The sequence below is a fragment of the Dama dama genome, chromosome 12 (genome assembly GCF_033118175.1).
Source record: "Dama dama isolate Ldn47 chromosome 12, ASM3311817v1, whole genome shotgun sequence".
In the NCBI taxonomy this organism is placed as follows: domain Eukaryota; kingdom Metazoa; phylum Chordata; class Mammalia; order Artiodactyla; family Cervidae; genus Dama; species Dama dama.
In genome coordinates this window covers 24,113,482-24,133,461 of record NC_083692.1, presented here as the reverse complement: position 1 = coordinate 24,133,461, position 19,980 = coordinate 24,113,482, and the positions used below count along the sequence as shown (strand labels likewise).

General features: G+C 43.9%; 2 protein-coding genes and 1 pseudogene across 6 annotated transcripts in view; 2 read left to right on the top strand and 1 right to left on the bottom strand.

Annotated features, from left to right (window-relative positions):
* PLEKHH1 (pleckstrin homology, MyTH4 and FERM domain containing H1) overlaps positions 1–5,043 on the top strand; it is a 63,017-nt gene extending 57,974 nt beyond the window's left edge. For all 4 annotated transcript variants that reach the window (XM_061156823.1, XM_061156822.1, XM_061156825.1 and 1 more), the window contains exons 27-29: positions 1,237–1,323; positions 1,594–1,740; positions 2,647–5,043. In XM_061156823.1, coding sequence (XP_061012806.1) covers positions 1,237–1,323; positions 1,594–1,740; positions 2,647–2,757 — 345 coding nt within the window. In that variant the 3' untranslated portion in view covers positions 2,758–5,043. The remainder of the gene's footprint in view (positions 1–1,236; positions 1,324–1,593; positions 1,741–2,646) is intronic.
* Positions 5,044–5,066: 23 nt separating this feature from the next.
* Positions 5,067–15,275, bottom strand: PIGH (phosphatidylinositol glycan anchor biosynthesis class H). 2 transcript variants are annotated; one of them, XM_061156827.1, is made up of 4 exons: positions 14,998–15,275; positions 10,193–10,402; positions 7,526–7,606; positions 5,067–5,716 (listed from the first exon to the last, which is right to left on the bottom strand). In XM_061156827.1, the coding sequence occupies exons 1-4, from the start codon at positions 15,205–15,207 to the stop codon at positions 5,624–5,626; spliced, it is 594 nt and encodes a 197-aa protein (XP_061012810.1). In that variant the 5' UTR covers positions 15,208–15,275; the 3' UTR covers positions 5,067–5,623. The 2 variants fall into 2 exon arrangements, with proteins under 2 accessions (XP_061012810.1, XP_061012809.1); XM_061156826.1 differs by having other exon boundaries at positions 7,526–7,609; positions 14,998–15,274.
* Positions 7,638–9,243, top strand: LOC133066097 (beta-1,3-N-acetylglucosaminyltransferase manic fringe-like; annotated as a pseudogene).
* Positions 15,276–19,980: the final 4,705 nt, after the last annotated feature.

Here is a 19,980-nt window from a genome sequence, read left to right as displayed (position 1 = left end):
AGGGTTCAGACTTGATGTGGACGTCCCTCTCAAGAGTGCTTTCATTTGAAAAGAAGTTTGAAAGGACGTATTAGTATAATAACCTAAACAAACACATCTCCACTGACCTGGAGTGGCCCTGGGGGATGTGACTACTCAGGCAACAGTTCATTTCTCCTGCATGAAGGCCAGGTGGCCAACAGTAATTTCAGTTGGAACTTTTCTTCACTGGGTATCTGGTATATGTGAACTTTGTACATAACCACACAGAGTGTCCTGTCCTTGATGGTGGATTGTGGCCCTGTTCACTGAGGACACAGATCAGACAATAGACAGTCACTCATTCATTCAACGAAGAACTGTTGAGCTCCTGTTATGTCTCAGGCATTGTGCTGGTTGTTTGCGGTTATAAGACATAAGCAAATCTGACACAGTCCTTGCCTTCATGGAGCTTTCTATCTAGTAGGGGAGGTCCACATTAATCAAATAATAATTCTCTCTCTAAATACATATATAATTTTTTTACAAGTTGTCACAGTGCCATGAAGGAAAAGTACAGGGGTGTTATAAAGGCATATAACATGGGGACCCTCTTGGCCTGGAAGGTTGGGGAAAGCTCCTGATGAAAGAGGCATGTCCATCTCTGCCCCCAGACTTCTGGGTAGAAGAGATAGAAAATCTAGATTGCCCTCATGCAACCCTGGCAGGGAAAATTAGTCATTCTAGAACTTGTCCACCAAATAGTCACTTTTCTCCCTGGTAGGGCCTAAAGCCTTTAAGGTTGCATTACTGTTTTCCTGATTTTTAAAAAAATAGTCCCTAGAAAATTGGTTGAAGCAGGATGCACTGGTGCTGGGAAAAACTGGGTGGAATGCTTTCAGTTTCTGAGAGCCAGGAGAAGACAGCCTCTTCTCCATGCCTGTGACGGAACAGCCAGGGCTGGCCTCTGCAGCAGGAACAGTGTGCCTTGCTCTGTACCGTAGCAGGATGGGCTGTGGGTACTGCAAGAAAGTGGTACCCTTCCCCACTCAGCCTAGTTCATAAGTGGCCAGAGCTCCAAGCCAGATGCCTCCCGCCACGAGCAGTCTGTTTATCCAGCATGCTGCACAAATACCATCGTCTGTGTTTTCCAAAAGGAGAAAAAAGTTGGAAATCACTGCCTAGGAGATCCCTGGATGTGCCTTCTACCTCAGAAAGCTCTAGTGGTTCAGAATCCTAGCTGTGACTCGGTCTGATGAGATTTTCCTGTTCCCCCAGCCTGCACAGCTGTCTTCCAAGGAGAGAGCTCTGGTGTGGATTGCTGTGAATGAGGATGGAGTCAGCATCTTGGACCACAACACTATGGTATGGGAGGGTGAGGGCTGGCTCCCTGGCTCCTCCTGTCTGCACTCAGAGTCCTGAGCTGAGTGACCGTGGTTGCTCTGCCCCCACTCCCCCCGCCCCCCGCCCCCCGAAGCACTACTGTCCTCTAGTCTAGACACAGCTATAGACATTTGAATGGAGCTCTCCAAAGTGTGGCCACTTCAGACTTCTCTTTCCTGGTCTGACGAGACTCCCAGCTCAGGAGGCAGGGGGAACTAACTGCCCAGGAACTAACTGGATCGCTTCTGACAGCAAGTGCACGTCACGTATCCGTACTCTTGGGTGACGACCTTTGGTGGCTGCCGAGATGACTTCATGCTTGTGATCAGATCCTTTCCGGACCAGAGCTCTGGGAAAGGTCACGTTGAGAAGTTGATCTTCCGGATGGCTGCTCCCAAGGTGGGCCTGAAAGCTGCTAAAACATTTGACTCTGATCGGGTATGATGAGGTGGGCTTGGAGCATAGAAAAGAAACTGAGGTTGTGATAATACTCCAGAAGGGCCCCGCCCGAACAAAAACGTTTGGCCTTGTCTCTCATCGGTACTCCTGAGGATGCTGGGCTGGTAGGTAGAGGGGCTGGTGGGGGCACTCCTCACGCTACTTCCATTCTGTCAGCCACCGCACCGGGCAGCTTGAGCTGGGGGGCCTCTCGCTGCTCGTTCTTGCAGCAGGCCCAGGCCCAGGGCGGCTTCCTCCTCCAGGCGCTCTCACCTTGCCTTGGGTTCTGCTGTCCCAGCACTGGTCACAAGTGGGCCAGTCAGCACGGGCCCCCCCCTTCCCTGGGGTTTTGAAGAAGGCCCAAAGACCTGTTTCACTTTAAGGGCTTTGTTCCTACTCAGTACAGGAAATGTTGATTGGCAAAAATAACAATTCCAGAGACTCTGAAACCGAAGTTCTGATTTATAGTTCCTGGTTCCCTTCTGAGCAGCTGGAAACCCTGTTGTTTTAATCCTAAAGCTGGAGTTTGACAAACCTCCTCCTTTAATACTGCCCCTGCCGAAGGAGAGGACACACAGGTCCCTTCCTCCAGGGAGGCCGCTTGCCCCAGCTTGGAGACAACCAGAGCAGAACGTTGGTCCTCCTGTTTTCAGGAGGTACTGCGGACTCCAGACGCCCATTTCACTGGTTGTCTGACCCTCACTAGTAATGATCCCCCGCCTTGGACATTTCCACCCTGGGTGAGTATTTAAGAGACAAACCGAAGCCCAAGAAGCTTATGTACCCAGTGCAACAGCTAGTGAGAGAGAGAGCCAGGATTCAAGCCAAAGCTAGTTCCATTCCTTCATTTCTCTGTTGTCTCCTTAGATTGCAGAGATGACCTTCATCTTGGCCAGCTACATGAACCACTGCTCCACAACTGTGAACCCACCCACCACCCCCACTGCTGCCTGCCAGCCATGGGAACTGCATGGATGACAGTTCTTTGCTTCTGTTCCCTGTGCTGCCAAGGGGCCAACGTTGCTGTGAATATTTCTCCTGTCCTTTTCCCCACCACCACCTGGTCCCTCTGGGATGAGAGACACGCATCCTCGGGTGTGATACTACTGTGATGGCTCTGATAGCCCCCTGCAACCCGCCCCGGTTGTTCTGTGAAATGTGTACTTCGGTGTCCATGAAGCCTTTACTCTCCAGGTGCCTTATCATGTTCCAGGGCCAACCTTTAGAAATCCAGACCCAGTATAAAAACCACTTTTCCCCCCACAAAAATACTGAGCTGTGGACGCTGTTCGGTTCCAGACACAGGGTTGGCCCGCTGTCCCTGACTACTGAGGGCATCAGTGCTGTACGTCAGTTTTCCTGCACTGCTGTCCTCAGGGAGACTAGTGTTTTTTATATTGTCTATGGTCCTCACGCAGGGATTTATACTTGAAGTTTTTCTGACATCCCTGAACGGGAGAGGACTAGAATTTCCAATTCACTTGAACTTCAGCAAAAGCCTGGAACTCACTCAGGCTAGACTTCCTTTCCCACATGGGAGAGGTGTTGGTGGGGCTGGAGACAAAGGAGTCGACCCACCTTTCCCCTTCCCCTGCTACACACGAGGCATCAATGGTGCCCTTCCAGGGCAGAGGCCCCTGTCCTTGCAGGACAAGGTGCTTTACCCCAAGAGTGAGGCTGTTCTCCTCACACTGGACCGTCAGCCCAACTGAGTACAAGCAAGGGCAGGGATGGGTCCACCCTGACCTCTCCCTGTCTCATTTTAACGACTGGACAGGGCTCAGTGAAGGCTGTGCTTACTGCTGTAGAAGGTGGGCGTCACTTATTCCCCTGCTCATTGAAAGACTGAGCAAATGCATCCTGCTCTTTGCTACTCTGTGAGGCCACCAAAAATGACTCAGAAACAGAAGATCCCCCCCTCCAGGCTTGTGAGCCTGGATTTGCTTAAGACTTCTGGTGAACTTGCACTGGGAATTAGTTTGAGGGCAGAGCACACACATGTGTTATCTGATGCCTGAGAGCATCTGGTGAAAGAAATTCAAAGTTTCTTTCACCTTTTGCCTTCCTGATGATACCAATATCTCCCCAACCCCCCCAAGTGAGACCTGCTGTTGAGTGCAGAGATGATCTTGTCTCCGCCCTCCCCTGACAGGAAAAAAAAAAAAAAAGACGAAAGAGTTCATTTATACTCTGATTTTCCAACACTGGAGAAACCGAGTTTTATTTCATAACTCTAAGACAGCCTTATCATTTTTCAATAAAGTGCTGAACAAACTATATGGTTTAGCAATAGCATCCATGAACCAAGCCTTTAACCCCAGCAAAGTGTGTCGTGGGGGCACACTGCTGAAACCGCAAGGCTGGAACTCGTTTATCTGAACACCTCCGCTGCTGTACGCTTCCCCTCTCTCACGCTTTACACTGAGGAGCATGATGAGAAAGGCAGCACATCAGCGTGTCTGCCTCTTTTAAAGGAACTGGACTTTGCCAGGCTGGCAATTTTATAGCTGCCTTCCATTTTGGTTTCTCCCTTTCCCCCAGGATTTGGGATTTAGCTGAGACATTTCTACCTCGAACAAGTCACATGTCACATGTCCCACAGGCTCCTGATAACCCTTCCAGGGCTGGTGTAAAAGGCAGAAGTTACAGCTCTGGTTTTGTAATATCTTGAGTATCTCTAAGGCAAATAAGGATATTATCATCTACAGGACCCTGTACAGAACTACTCTGCACAGAACACAGAAGCTAGGTGGACAGAGACTAGTCCTTTGTAGGACATTGCTTCCTACTAACCAGTCCCTGAAGGGATTGCTTTTTTCTTTCTTAACTTTTATACAGGAATATTGCACAGTTGGAAAAATTATCTTTTATCAAAAGAGCTGATTCAGGAGTTAAAAAAAAAAATCCCAAAGAAAAAGCAAGCAGGGATGGAGCTGTGTTTATAGTGAGTTTAGAGGGTCAAGCTGTTTTCCCTGCCCTGTCTTCTTCCCCGCCCTTCAGGAATCCTCCCTAGTTTGTTGATTTTATACAAAAGAAACGGCCTTATAAACAAAGGCTTCTACAGTATATGTTTATCCTTCTTCAACACGTCTGGGAACCAAAGTCAAATTTCTGTCTGGCTTTTTGTTTCATCCCTCTTGGCAAAAGAAGTTTTTGAAAAAAAAAGAAGTTTTTGGAGCCATAGACAATGCTGAGTAACAAGAGTATTAATGTGCTTGACGCCCTTGACTGAAATGCCACGATCATGTTTGTCAATAAAAAGCAGCTGTCTGAAGCAAGCAGTGGTGTATGTTTCGGAAGAAGTTCTGTTTATTAAGAGAATCATCATAAAGTAACCCTGTACAGAACACAGGAGCTAGGTGGACAGAGACTAGTCTTTTGTAGGATATTGCTTCCCAGTAACCAGTCCTGAAGGGCTTGCTTTTTTTCTTTCTTAACTTTTATACAGGGATACTGCAAAGTTGGAAAAATTATGTTTATCAAAAGAGTTGATGTCAGTTTCCCATTTTCTATAAATTCCAACAAAAAGTAAGCCCAAGTGTGCTCACAAAGTGCGTTTAGTCAACATTACTCCTAACATAGAGTTTCGAGGTCTCCCCTCAATTGGTAAAATAAATAAAATCTTACAAGAGGAACACTAAAATATACATTAATACTTTGCTCAATATCACACAATAAGTTAGGTTTCCAGTCTCCTGCTCTATGGCTCTGAGATCCACCATATCCATACTGGTTTCTCAGACTGTGTCCACTTGAAGGTTTAAAATACAGAAAATAAGCCAGCCACTGTGGCTTAGGAGTCATCTCCTTTTGAAGACATTACTGGCTTTCTGAATGCTGGGACTCATGGGTTTGTTGATGTGGCTTTCTGGTGTGCCAGGATCTCCTGGCAGCTTCTGTACACTTCAATCAAGCAGTCCAGCCGGGGCTTGGCACTCTGAATTCCAAAGGGGGAGAAATGCAGAGTCAAGATGAACGTTAAGAGACTGATTAGTGGTGTTGCGTCCATGTGCAACCTTGATCTTTCACCCACAACCTAGGGCGGGGGGTGGGGGGGGGGGGGCGTCTAAAGGGCACAGGTGTGGGCTCAGAGAGGCAGAAGTTCAGGCCTCACAGGACTTTGCTGAGAGTAATCCCTGACCAGGCCCACAGCCCAGCCTGTGAACTGTAGGAAGCAGGAGCTCAAAAGACAGTTTTTAATCTGTCTAAATTTCATGACCTCCGCCTAAGAGCAAGAAAGGGGAGTAACAAGGACAGACCCTCTTGGGAAGTGTCACAAGCTGTGAAGCAGCTCTCAGAGACAAGAAGGGCACTTTAATATGTGAATATTTCAAATTATTTTGTATAATGAATACAATCAAATTAAAAGCCACAGAATGAGAAAATTTTATGTGGAAAGCATATTTAATAAAAGTTGGCTACCTAAAATAAATTGTTACAATGCATAATCAATATGTAGTATCTGCTTGACTAATAGAGGAGATGGATAGCTTAAAACAAGAGAAAATACTGATAGGTAATACTTACAAGGAAATATAAAAGTCTGTTATTTAAAGAGATACAAATTTAGTAACTCTAAATTCCTTTAACTATATACTAAACTAAAAAATAGCTAAAACTACTGTTAGACAAGACTACATAAAAACAAGCACAAATTCCCAAAAGTATAGTAAAGTTGTCTAATCTCTAGAGCCAAATCTCATACACTATTATATTAAAATCTATGAAAGTATTCATAAGCTTTAATAAAATTTTGAGATATAATGCAAAAGAATTTTAGCTTAGTTTCCTTAAATCCTTTGTGAAAAAGGCAGTGAGGCAGAATTAACTGCATACATAACTTTATATACCTATAAAATAGTTTATTGTAATTATGTTTGTTTTTTCTAAGAGCAAAATAAAAAATAATCTGGATGTGGTTTTAAAAGCTAGCAAGTGATGTGGCTAAATAAACTGATATTTGACATGAAGATATGATTATTTAAAATAATAAGTATAATGGCTTTTGTAGATACATGAAAAAATATATATTAGAAAACCAATTATGGCTGATTCACATTGTTGTATGGCAGAAATCAATACAACACTGTAAAACAGTTATCCTTCAATTAAAAAAAAAAGATGTAAAAAAAAGAATCAACTGAAGAAAACAAGCAAGACACCACAACAGTGTGCAGCAGTCTGTGTAGATCAGTAGCATCTGTGTAAAATCATATATTGGGCTTCCCGGGTCACTCAGTGGTAAAGAATCCTGCCAGTGCAGGAGACCCAGGCTCCACCCCTGGGTCGGGAAGATCCCCTGGAGAAGGAACTAGGCAACCACTCCAGTATCTTTGCCTGGGTAATCCCATGGACAGAGGAGCCTAAAGGGCTACAGTCCATGGAGTCTCAAAGAGTTGGACACGACTTAGTGACTAAACAACAACAAAAATCACATACTGGCAGACTGACAGAGTCGAAGCAGGTGAATAATGATATATATGCAGAAGCTGCTATACATGTGTTATTATCTCTAAAATTTGTATAGGGTCCTAATATTTCTGAAAGTTTTGTCTGCCTCAGAAAGGAATTTCTGAAATAACATTCTAATTCTTAGTAAAAAATAGCCCTCAGGAATCCTCAAATATTCTTGACAACAGAAGATTACATTCCTACTGAACCTAAGAAGCAGTGGATCTGCTTAGAGAAGGAGTAAGGTAAAGGACTTCTCTGGAGAAAAAACTTAAGAAAAGTCTTCTGTGCTCACCTGGAAGAGGGGTACTACTTGGGATATCCCATGTGGTTCCACTGGATCCTTCAATAAAATGCAGAGGTAGTAAATCACCTTCTGCTGTAAGAAAAATAAACCAAATAGGAGAGATCTAGGTGAAACTCAGTTTTCTTTCTCAAAACTTTTCATAAATGAAATAACACTTGATAGCTTCTGAACTGAGAGAGAGGTATATTCTCATTCTCTAGAGGAAAAAAGACAAAACAACAACAACCAGAGATGATTCTGAGGCTGGGCTAGACAATAAAGTTGAAATGCTAACTCCCTACCCATGAAAACCTACTCCATCTCTTTAAGAATAAAGGGTGTTGTTTTCAATACAAGTTTACTTTTATGGTTTAAAGACATGCCAGCCAAAAAGAAAACACTCTAAGTACTAGTACACGGAGCCCTCAAGTTTAATTCTATGACATCATTGACTTTAGGTATTAAGACTCAGTTTAGATCCAGACACACCCTATGGGCTGCCTCCTCTAGGGAGGCCTGTAACATTTACCACTTTAAATACTTACCATGGGAAAAGCAGGTGGAGGCGGGGCTGCGGTGGCTCTGCCTGCGGCCCGGAGCTCCGACTCCCACCTCTCCCCTCCCCTCCCGGCCCGCCCGCCATGCCTGCCAGCCCTTTGCCTTTGCCGGGGCTCCCGCCTGACCAGCCTCCCCTCCCCGTCTGGTTGGGGCTTGGGAGCTGAGCCGTCTGGGGCCCTAGGGCCAATGCACTGCCGGCTCCTCCGGGGCCTGGCCGGAGTCCTCCTCACCCGTCTATGCATGGGGCTCCTCTCGCTACGGTACCTCTCAAGCCCGTCCCCGCAACGTGTGCCCGACACCCCCGAGCTGAGCCCGCCAAGCCCTCGGCCCTCCGAGCTGCAGCTGCACGATGTCTTCATCGCAGTCAAGACGACCCAGGCCTTCCACCACTCGCGCGTGGAGCTGCTGCTCAACACGTGGGTCTCCAGGACCAGGGAACAGACCTTCATCTTCACTGACAGCCTGGATGAAGGCCTCCAGGAGAGACTGGGGTCCCACCTTGTGGTCACCAACTGCTCTGCGGAGCACAGCCACCCTGCCCTGTCCTGCAAGATGGCCGCTGAATTTGATGCCGTCTTGGCCAGTGGGCTGAGATGGTTCTGCCATGTGGATGACGACAACTATCTGAACCCGAGGGCGCTGCTGAAGTTGCTGAAAACCTTCCCCCAGACCCGTGACGTCTAAGTAGGCCAGCCTAGCCTGAATCGGCCAATTCATGCTTCGGAGCCGCAACCTCACAACCGCACAAGGCTGGTACAGTTCTGGCTTGCCACCGGAGGTGCTGGCTTCTGCATCAACCGCAAACTGGCTTTGAAGATGGCCCCCTGGGCCAGTGGCTCCCACTTCATGGACACCTCTGCCCTCATCCGGCTGCCTGACGACTGCACCGTGGGCTACATCGTGGAGTGCAAGCTGGGCGGCCACCTGCAGCCCTGCCCCCTCTTCCACTCCCACCTGGAGACCCTGCAGCTGCTGGAGGCTGCCCAGCTTCCGGAGCAGGTTACCCTTAGCTACGGCGTCTTTGAGGGGAAACTCAACGTCATTAAGCTCCAAGGCCCCTTCTCCCCTGAGGAGGACCCCTCCAGGTTTCACTCTCTCCACTGTCTCCTCTACCCGGATACTCCCTGGTGCCCGTAGCTGGTGGTCTGATGAACCCTGAACCTCTGGGCAAAGACTGGGCTAAGGCTCTCTGGTTGTCCTTAGCTTCCCAGGCAGCCTTGAGGGCCTGTGGCAGGTCTTGTGTGTGGGGGGGGGGGGGGGGAGGGGGCGGTGGTGGGCGCAGGCAGTCCCTGGCAGGGCCTCTGAGAGATGAGCAAGCCCAGGATTGGATGATGACTGGTGCTGAATGCATCTCAAGCCCTGGGGGAGGGTGTGTTGCACAGCCCAGGATTGGGGGCACCAAGTAAGCGCCAGAGAGGCCTCAATGGCTGGGCCTCCATGGGCCCTGGGCAGCTGAACTGAATGAGGATGGAGGGTCCTTAAGCTACTTGGGCTCAGGAATCCTAACCCTCCAGAGAATTACCTGGGCCCCTGGGTATGCAGAGCCCCCAGCTCTCGTCTCTCAGTTCCTCTCCTGGGATCAAGCACTGGGCCACTCACTCCCAGCTTCCTTGGCTGGATCCTCAAGCACTAAGGGGACCCAAGTGGAAGAAGGGCAGAATCCAGAATCTGTGGCAGATAATGTTGTTGCTGACCAGTCTCCAGCCCCTGCTCCCTACCTGATGTTGTTTGGAGCATCAGCATGGCCAGACCCAGATGATGAATCAGAATGGGTCCCAGCCCATCGTGATGTTCCTTTTGCTCCCTTTCCCAGCTTCCCTTGCTATTAGGAGCTAGTACATGGCCCAGCTGTGGCCAGAGCCAGATCTCTGTCTGTTAGTGCGAATTAAGCAAAGCCAATAAAGAGGCTTCTAGGGAAGGCTTTGTAGCCCTATACCCCATCTTTCTGATGCAAATGTGGGTGTGATGTCTGGATCTAGGGCAGCCACCTTGCTGCCATGAAGGGAATGCCAAGACAATCATTTCCACAGCTCTCCCTTCCAGTATCTGGTTCTGTAAGAAGATTAAACCCTTATTTGTTTAAGCCTTAAAAAAATAAATAAATAAATAAATACTTACCATGTAAATAGCCTCATTAATGATGACATCCTTCACCTTGCCCATCTCAATGAAGGTGGTGCTTTCTTTGCCTGAGGCATAGGATGAGGTCATCTGGATGCCCAGGGAATCAATGATTAACAGAGTCTCATGATCAATCTTTACAAAATGGAGGTAACCAAGCAGGCCTAAGAGAGTGATGAAGATGGCAGCAGAGAGGATCATGCTGTTCTGAAGAGAAAGCCAGACACAGGCGGTAAGGTTAACAAGTGTTTCTCTGCTGGTTAATAAGTCAACTCCAGACAATGTGGAAAAAAACCTTTGTTTTCCTGTGAGGTGAATGAATAGGAAGAACCGTGCGTGAAGGAAGAGGAAGCTACTTTTATTTGGGCTCTGCAGTGCTAGGGAAGCACATGATAAAACACATCCAGACAACAAATGGACAGGTCTGGGGAGGAGACCCTCCCTCAGCAGGATATCCATCACACTACGTTCTGAGATTTTTCTTCCAAAATTGCAACTTAAGGACTCATTTTACTTTACTCATTTACTTCTCACCTTTCATCAGTAAAATATGTAGCAAAATCTCAGACTGAACAGTAATAAAATGCTTAGCAGCAGATAATACTCAACAGCCACTCCTGCTTCCTAATACTCCCGCCAACAACTGGTTCAGAAATGGACCAATGACACAACTCTACCCAATAACATATAAGGGGAAGTCTGCTGGAGGGCTTTCTAGAAAACTAAGTCCATCTCAAGAAAGAGATCCAAGGAAGAGAAGGCCCCTTCATCCTGAAGTTTTGATGCCCAGAACTACATGGCCTCTGCTGTGTGGAAAGCTAGGTTGAGGACAGGTAAAGGCTAGAAGATTGGTAAGATAAAAAAACCTAAATCAACTGAGCTTCTTATGCCCTCTGGTTTTGTTAAATAATAAAGATCTTACTATTCAGGGCCCTTTTGGTTGCTTTGGGTTATGACTGATTGATGTGTTAAGGCTGACTAGCTGAAATGACTAAGAAGTGTGTTAAGGGCCCCTATAATGGTATTATTTCTTTGATTCTAAGACACATTTAAAACCTTTTAATATTTCTGAAGTTGAAGTGTGTTTTTCTATCGAGGTATGTTTCTTTGTTTTCCTTTTTTTTTTTTTTTCCCCAAGAAGCTATTTAGAAGGAAGGCACAGGGAAAAAAATCATTGGTGACCTAGAATCATAAGAGATTCACTAATTTATGGCTGTCATTCCTTGAGGGCAGGAGGTGTTTTACTAATCTTTGTTACTGAAAAGATACCCTCTTTGACCTAACTCTTGTCAGACTCTTGTTGAATAATGCAGGCCTTGTTGGCCAAGTTGTAGCAAGACTCTTGCTAAGTGAGTTTAGAGAAGACGCCCACCTTGGTTATCTGATCACCCTGGCCTGCCTTCAGCAAGAATCCCCCATTTACTCATGTTTCCTTTTAGTAATTTTGCATCCATTGACCACTGACCCTGCTCTTTGGCTATAAATTTCTACTGCTGTATTCAGAATTGAACCCAACCTTCAATACTGAGGTCTCTCTTCTCCCATTGCAATAATTTCTGAATGAAATCTGTTTTTATTGCTTTAACTACTGACCAGCTCTGGTACTTCTTTCTACATAACACATAGTTAAGAGTTAGATAAGAAGTCTAGAAACTATTTGGACCTGTGATCTGCTTTTGTCTGGTTCACATTAAGCTAAGACTGTTTTTGTGGGGTTTTTTTACATTTTTTGAAGGATTGATAAAGAAAATGAAACAGAAGAATATGAGACAAGAGACCTGCAAAGCCTAAAATATTTACTATTTGGCCTTTTCAAGAAAAAGTTTGCTGACCTCTGCACTAGATAATTATTTATTAGTTAACAAATGGAGGATGGAGACATCTATGTGCTGGGTATTTGATGGGCCCAGAAATACCTACATTGAGTTAATTAAATGTCTAGTACCTAGTACAGTGTCTTGTATATAGTGTGAACTGAATAAGCATTATGGAAGAATGGAGAGATATAAACTTTAGTTCTGGCCCTTACAGACTTTTTAGAGGCAAGATTAAAATATATAAAATATTTTTGGAGAATACTATAATATAGAAGTGACTAAAACAGGATTAACAGAGAAAGAAAAAGCAAGAAAAAGAGAGTTTAATTAAAGCACACAGGAATATCCTATGAAGACTTCTAAGGAAGCAGGATTTAACTGGTGCTGAGGAGGTGGTGATTATTGACAGATATACTTAGCTGAGAAAAGGACAGGGGAAGAACATTCTAGGTTGGAATAAGTACGGTAAAAACCTAGAATTTTAATAGAACTGTGAATTCAAAAACTGGGAGGAAAGAAGGAATGAAGAACAGTATATACTTAGGGGATTTTAATATTATTTTTAAATTTTTTATTTTATTTTGGAGTACAGTTTATTTATAATGTGTTAGTTTCAGGTATAGAGCAGAGTGATTCATTTATACATATTCATATATCTTCACATTTTGAAATTCTTTTCCTATTGAGGTTATTACAAAATATTAAGTAGAGTTCCCTGTGCTACACAGTAGGTCCTTGTTAGTTACCTATTTTAAATATAGTAGCGTGTATATATCAATCCCAAACTTCCAATTTATCCCTCCTCCCTTCTTTCCCCTGTGGTAACCATAAGTTTGTTTTCTAAGTCTGTGAGTCTGTTTTGTAGGTAAGTTCATTTGCTTACTTAGGGGGGTCTGACCCATATCAGCTTTCCTATAATCACTGCCCAAAACTTTATTACCCCTGCATTTTTTATACTTAATTTTTCTTTCTGAAATTCTAACAATTCAATATTGGTTTGGATTGAAGTAAAGCCACATGTCTTAATGAATTCCTCCAACAGATTTCTTATCTTAGCTGAGATTCATTACTCTGATTAATAGTTTTGAGTAGGAGGAAAAATAGAAATCCTGGTACACAGAGCCCTTAAGAAGTGCTGCAATAGAGTTTAAAGGAAGATAAGGTTACTTTCGGTTCAGTCGCTCAGTCGTGTCCGACTCTTTGCGACCCCATGAACCACAGCATGCTAGGCCCCCCTGTCCATCACTAACTCCTGGAGTTCACCCAAACCCATGTCCATTGAGTCAGTGATGCCACCCAACCATCTCATCCTCTGTCGTCCCCTTCTCCTCCTGCCCTCAATCTTTCCCAGTATCAGGGTCTTTTCAAATGAGTCAGCTCTTCGCATCAGGTGGCCAAAGTATTGGAGTTTCAGCTTCAGCTTAGCCCTGAACATTGATGAGGGTAAGTAGGATATACCAGGATGAGAGAGATAAGTACAAAAGGGAGCTGGTGTAAAACAAACCTCCTATTTAAAAATTCTGCTAAGCAAGCCATCGGACAACCTTGGGTTTGAAGCCCCCGAAAGCCATTTACTAGTTTTATCACTTCAGATAAGTTACTACTCTTTTTGAGTCTCGGTTTTCTTCTAAGACTGAAATGAGGCATTCAGTAAAGCAGCTGGCACTCAGAGGGCATTTAATAAATATCTGTTCCCTCCCCCTCACATGTCTAGGTGGACAGAACTCAGGCTAGTACTGAAATTCAACTGTATTATATATTAAAATTTTTAGGGGGCAGGAGGAAGAACTGTCCTGGCATTTCAACCAGTTCAACTGACTTATGAACTTTTAGGTACAACTGATAGAAATTAGGGTCTTAATTTTGGGCATATCTATACTAAATTACCATGCTCTGAAATATGCTCCGGTGGCTTTTTCAAAAAGCTAATGGGGGACTTCCCTGGTGGTCCAGTGGTTAAGAATCCAGCTTGCAGTGCAGTGGATGGGGGCTGGATCCCTGATGGGTGAACTAGGATCCTATAGGCCATGGAGCAATTACAATAAGCAGGCAGCTCCAACTACCTGCCACATCCAAAATAAAAAAAAAAAAAAAAATTTCTTTTTTTAAGAAAAACTAACAGATGCAGTATTGAAAACAATACCCAAAGTACAGAAATAAATAGCCTTGCTGTACTTGGCTCTGGTCAGATCACTCCTGGAATAAGATATGCCACTCAGGACACTACATATGAGACTAAGTTAAAAATGAAAACGGCAATTAGGATGAGTCCTTTTATTTGAGAGTTGTCACAATGCTGCTACATACGAACCTCACAATGCTGTGACGCTGGTATAGAAGATATCAATTCCATTTTAGAGGTGTGAAAACGGAACCTGAGAAAACACTGGTGGGAATGAATCTGGAAATTAAGCACAGAAACCACCCATCTCTGAAATCTCACAGTGCTTTAGAAAATACTTGGAAGTGGGGTAGTGATTGTGGGGTGGGGGAGGTTAGACTGCCCTGAAAAAGAGAGATTCTTAACCTGCGTGTGAGAACTGTGGAGGCAAAGACAGTTTCTCGAAGACTGTAAAAGGTATTGTCAGCAGTGATTCCTGTGACGAGTGGAAGTGATGGGTGAGGACGATCCATCCACCTGGTTCTCTGAACTCTTGGAACTGAACTACCCTGAGCCTGTACTACACAGAGCACGCGGAAGTTAACGTTTTAGGCTGGCGAGCAAGGACGAGATGTATGCTGAGTGGAACCACAGGGCAGAGAGCAGCGACCCCGGAGCGGGGATAAAGTACAAGAGCGCAAAGTTCACTCAACGTTAAGGAAAGAAGAGAGCTGTCCTGCAGCGGAATGGCGTCCCCTGAACCAGCGAGTTTCTGCCCTCCAGGCCGCACGCCTGCAGGAGGGTCTGGCGAGAGCTCTGGGCTCGAGCCTGAGACCCCAAAGATCCTTCCAAACCCGAGCCCCCGACTCCGAGGCCGGCCTTACCTCACAGAGCGTGAAGAGTCCGTAGGCCGCCAGCCACACGGTGCAGGTGACAGCCGTGAGCGAGCGCAACGAGATCCGAGGGCAGCTGAGGCAGAACTCTAGGCAGGAAGGGGAGTAGTATCGGCGATGCAAGGCCAGACGGCCGCCGCAGATATCTGAGAAGCTCCGCTCGTCCTCCATGGCCGGTTCGCCGGCCCCAGGCCCAGCCATGCCGCGCCGCTCTAGCGCGCCCTCCAGCGTCCTCTCGCTGGTTCTGGACTCACTGCCTCACCGCGGAGTTGGCCACGCCCCTCCTCTGGCGGCGCGCAGCCGCAGTTCGGCGCGGACGGAGGCGAAGGCTCTTGAGGGGTTGTCTTTTCACGCCCTGCGCGGCCGGGATTCTAAGTGTACATACCACCGAGATTCGTAGGGGGTGCCAGTGCCTGAGCGGACAGATGAAAACCACTATTAACTTGCTTTCCACTCGACAAACTGATTTTTATTTACAAGCTAGAGTATGCCCCCCAGGAGGCAGTCAGCAGGTATTCGTTCATACCATTCATTTATTCATTCATTTCGGTGCCAGGCCATTTTAAGTGCTGAAGGTACAGAGGTGAACAGGATCGACAAGGTCCTTGGCTTCAAGCAGCTTCCTTCCTATTAAGAAACAGTATAGAAATAATTCCAGAGAGTGCTATTGCAGTAATATGACCTGCAGGGGTGGCTTGGGGAGTCAGGAAAGTCTCAGACAAAATATACCAGAGCTGCAAGGATATGGAGCCAGACTAGTCTCTGGGAACTCTGGAGGAGGAATTTGCCAGGAAGGAGGACCAGAAAAGACAAAGCCCCCGAGGCTGAAACAGGATTGGCTATTGGAGGAATCAATAGGTCAGAGAGACGAAGGCGTGGGAAATGCAGTTGAAAGTTGGGGGAAGTAGGGAGGGGTCAGAACTAGGAAAGTCTGGGAAGGAGATTGGGTTTCATTGCCTAGTTTTCTCTCCCAGACCACTAAGTGGAGCAGTGAGGAGGCAGACAAGTCCTGGCTGGAAGGGTTAGCAAGAGTGGAGGAAGGGTGCAGAAGGTATTGGATAATAAAATTACTAAACTCATGAGTAATAGAGACCTGTGGTGTGGATTCCCTTTTTTACTTGGGATGTGGCCCAAGAGTGCCTGTGTGGCCCATTAAAAGAATTATGGCGCTTCAGCCCTGGGGCACCATTGTGTATTAAAGAATTTGTGTATAAAGATGAATGGTATAAAGGTCTCATGAACTTGTGCCCTGATGAAAGTCAGGTTCAGTTTCTCCATCTTCATCCAGGATTTTGTTTTCCTTTTTCTTCAAGCATTATTTTGTTTTTCCAATTTTATTTCTGTATTGTTAATCTTACCAAGCAATACACCCCTTTCATTTTTGTAAATATCATGTGATGTCTTTTATAATGGTAAAAGTGATGTTTGCTTATTATGGAAAATTTGAACAATACAGAAAAGAAGAGAGGCTTCCCTGGTAGTCCGTCCAGTGGCTAAGACTCTGTGCTCCCAATGCAGAGGGCCTGGCTTCCATCCCTGGTCAGGGAACTAGATCCCACATGCCACAACTAAAGATCCTGCATGTCACAACGGGTTGAAGATTATGCACGTGTACAACTAAGACCCAGTTTAGTCCATTAAATTAAAAAACAACATTGTCACCATACATGGTTATAAAAAATAAGAAAAATTTAAACCATCCATATTTCCACTACTCAGAGATAAACACGGTCAGTGTTTTGGGGAACCACTAGTCCTAGAGTTCTTAACTTGCACACCATAGATAAAATCAGAGTTTTATCTTTAGTTTCTTAACTTCTGGTTGAAATTTAACATTTCTTTCGATTGTGAATTAGGCAACAAACCAATTAGTATTAGTAATACTTGTGATTTTTGTCACTGATAGAAACCACAGATATTTTCATCTCATAATATTCTCAAAATGTCATTTCCACTCATTACTTCAAAGTTTCTGCAGTAATTATTAGACCAATTACTAGATCTCCTTATTTAATGTGTCAACAGAGACACATATTACCATGAAACACTTAAAAAAAATTCTGATAACTATTTTAATTCACTTTTGTTTGAAATTCTATGTGTTCATTTACAAACATTATTGTGATAAGAGGTCCATTAGGTTTACTAGATTTACAAAGTATCTGTGACAACAAAAAATGTGAAGAACCTGTGTAGGCTCAGAAGTTTCACCACTCTAGAGTCATAGAAAAAAGACACCTAAGACACCTAAATGTATTTAAAGTACTTAATTTTTTGAATATTAAATTATTATATTAAATATTAAATTCTAGGGACAAATAGTATGGTAATGTAATTCCACAATCTTTATAATCACTTTGTTCTATCAGATCATCTTCTTAACTTGGTTATCTGCAGTAGAAATTGAAATCTGTGTATTTGCCATTTGCTTAGATGCCGCCTGGGATATAAAGTGACAAGTTCTCACGACCATAACCCTGTAAAGACAGCAAGGAGTGATATATATATATATATAAGCTATCAATTTTGGACTTCAAAGTATTCATCAGCCTCAAAAGTTCGGTGGAGGGGGCTTCCCTGGCAGTCCAGAGGCTGAGACTGTGCTCCGAATGCAGCGGGTCCAGGTTCAATCCCTGGTCAGAGATCTAGAACCCACATGCTGCAACTAAGAGTTATGTGCCATAACTAAGATCTGGTGCAGCCAAATAAATAAATAGAACTACATAAATAAAATTTTTTAAAAAAAGGTCGATGGAATATAACAGCAAGGAAGGGCGGGCTGACAAAAAGAATTCAAACTTAGCAATTGGCAAGTTTCTCCATAGAGTTTTATTAATGATATCTTTTTGCAGGGTCACTAAAAGAGTGTCAAACTAATTCCCTAGTGAATTTAGTTGTGGAGAAGCAGAGAAAGGAAGTATGAGAAACACATACCCCGTGTATGTCAAGGCACTAACTGCTATGAAAATAAAATGTCAGTAGCATAACAATAAATGTTGGTATATTGTCTGTCTATAGTTCATTTAAGTGCTTCTGGTCAAATGACTCATCATTCTGCCTAGTGGTAACTCAGAGACCCAGACACCTTCTATTTAGCGGCTTCACAATCCCTTGGGGCTTCCTCATGTTTCCTTCCATTGGATCTTCTGCATCTAACAGATGAGGGGGCAAGCATAGAGGATCATTCCTGGGAGGGTTTTATGGCCAAGTCTTCGACCTGCAGAACTCATAAACATGGATATAGGGAACTTCAAAGGAGGCCGGGAAACACTGTCTATCAGTAAGCCAAGTGGTGAAAGAAAAATGATTTGGTGAACGACTGGCCAGTCTTCGCTACACTTTCCAAAGAGTTCTGGCTACAAGAACTAGAAAATATATTTGAGTGATTTGAGCATTGTGGTGACAATAAACAGGAATAATTTGACCTACTTTTGATAAAACAGTTACATACTTCAACTGCTGAAGTTGTTCTTGGAAGCTGAGTGTTTATGAATAGTAAGAAAAATATCTAGCCAAAGAATTCAGATAACTTTTTATTTTTATGGCCTATGCTAGATTCCTTTTTTTGTGTGTGTGTGGCTACAGTGGGTCTTCATTGTGACACTGGGGCGCTCTCTAGTTGTGGAGAACAGGCTCTCAAGTGTGTGGACGCAGTTGTTGCAGCACGTAGGATCTTATTTCCCTGATCAGAGATTAAACCTGCATCCTCTGCATTGGAAAGTGGATTCCCAACCACTGGACCACCAGGGAAATCCCCATGCTAGATTCTTAAAACCTTTCTATAGAGCTTTCTCTTAGTATTTATACTTATTGATGGCGTAGTTTTTCTAAGAATACTGTCTTATGCTGTAGTTTTTATTGTTTTTTTTTTCTTATGATATAACAGTAATGATTGTTGCTACTGTGTTAACTCACAGTAGACTTTATTTAGGACCACGTACTCATAGGGGAGAAAAAGGAGAGGCCCATCTAAGCGAAAAGAAATTCCAAAGAAATAGGGTTTTAAAAAGATAAATATTGAAATTATACCTCAATTTTTAAAAAGCCAACTAAAAGGACTTAAAAAGCTTGTTGCAATTTTGTGAAATTGATCAAGAAAGAATTTACTTTGCATAAAAAAAAGGTAAATATAACACACTTCATCTTGTTCAGGATTTCATTTTGGTTTATCTATGTAGTGTAATGAGGATATGCCTCTTTATATAGCTTTTTTTAGTGTGATTTCTTCTGGTATTACATTACATATATGAAACTGTTTTAGAAAAACTTGGTCTACTGTATTTCTTCTTTACTCTTACAGTACTACCACACTCACAACACTTCTGACACCAAATGCTGGGGAAGGGGGTCCCACACCAAGGACAATAATTCTCTGTGACACCAGTTTTCACACTCCATTATGTTCTGTTGTTCTCTTTTGTTTCTCCTTGTGCCAGCATCAACCTGTCTCGTTACTTTACAGTAGGCATTGATTTCTCATAGTGTTAAGTCTTTCAACTGTGATATTTTACTTCAAGACTGTTGAAATATTTTACTTCAAGACTGTTGTTGGCTGTTCTAGGTTCTTTGTATACAACATAGTGATTCACAGTTTTTCAAGATTATTTATAGTTATTATAAAGTATTGGCTATATTCCCTGTACTGTACAATATATTGTAGCTTATTTTTTTTTTTTTTGCTTTGGTTTTTTTTTTTCACTTTTGCTTATTTATTTTTTAACATCTTACTTATGTTAAGATTTCTAGGTCATGAACCTGGTACTGTATATCTCTGTTTATTTAGGTCTTCTCTACTTTCTCTTAGCGGTCTTCTGCAGTTGTCTTGTACATCTTTCATCACACTTATTTCTAGGTATTTGGTGCTTTTTGATACTCTTACAAATAATATATATTTTAAAAATTGTATTACCTGTTTCTTTTAATATGTTCATTATTTGCCCAAAAACATCAAATTAAAATTTTATAAAAGAAAAT

Excerpts from the sequence above, each read along its gene's own strand:
- PIGH (XM_061156826.1), bottom strand. The coding sequence starts at position 15,207 with ATGGCTGGGCCTGGGGCCGGCGAACCGGCCATGGAGGACGAGCGGAGC. Across the intron at positions 10,403-14,997 it reads GACTCTTCACGCTCTGTGAG|AACAGCATGATCCTCTCTGC; the intron begins GTAAGGCCGGCC and ends CTTTCTCTTCAG. Across the intron at positions 7,610-10,192 it reads TTAATGAGGCTATTTACATG|CAGAAGGTGATTTACTACCT; the intron begins GTAAGTATTTAT and ends TTTTTCTTACAG.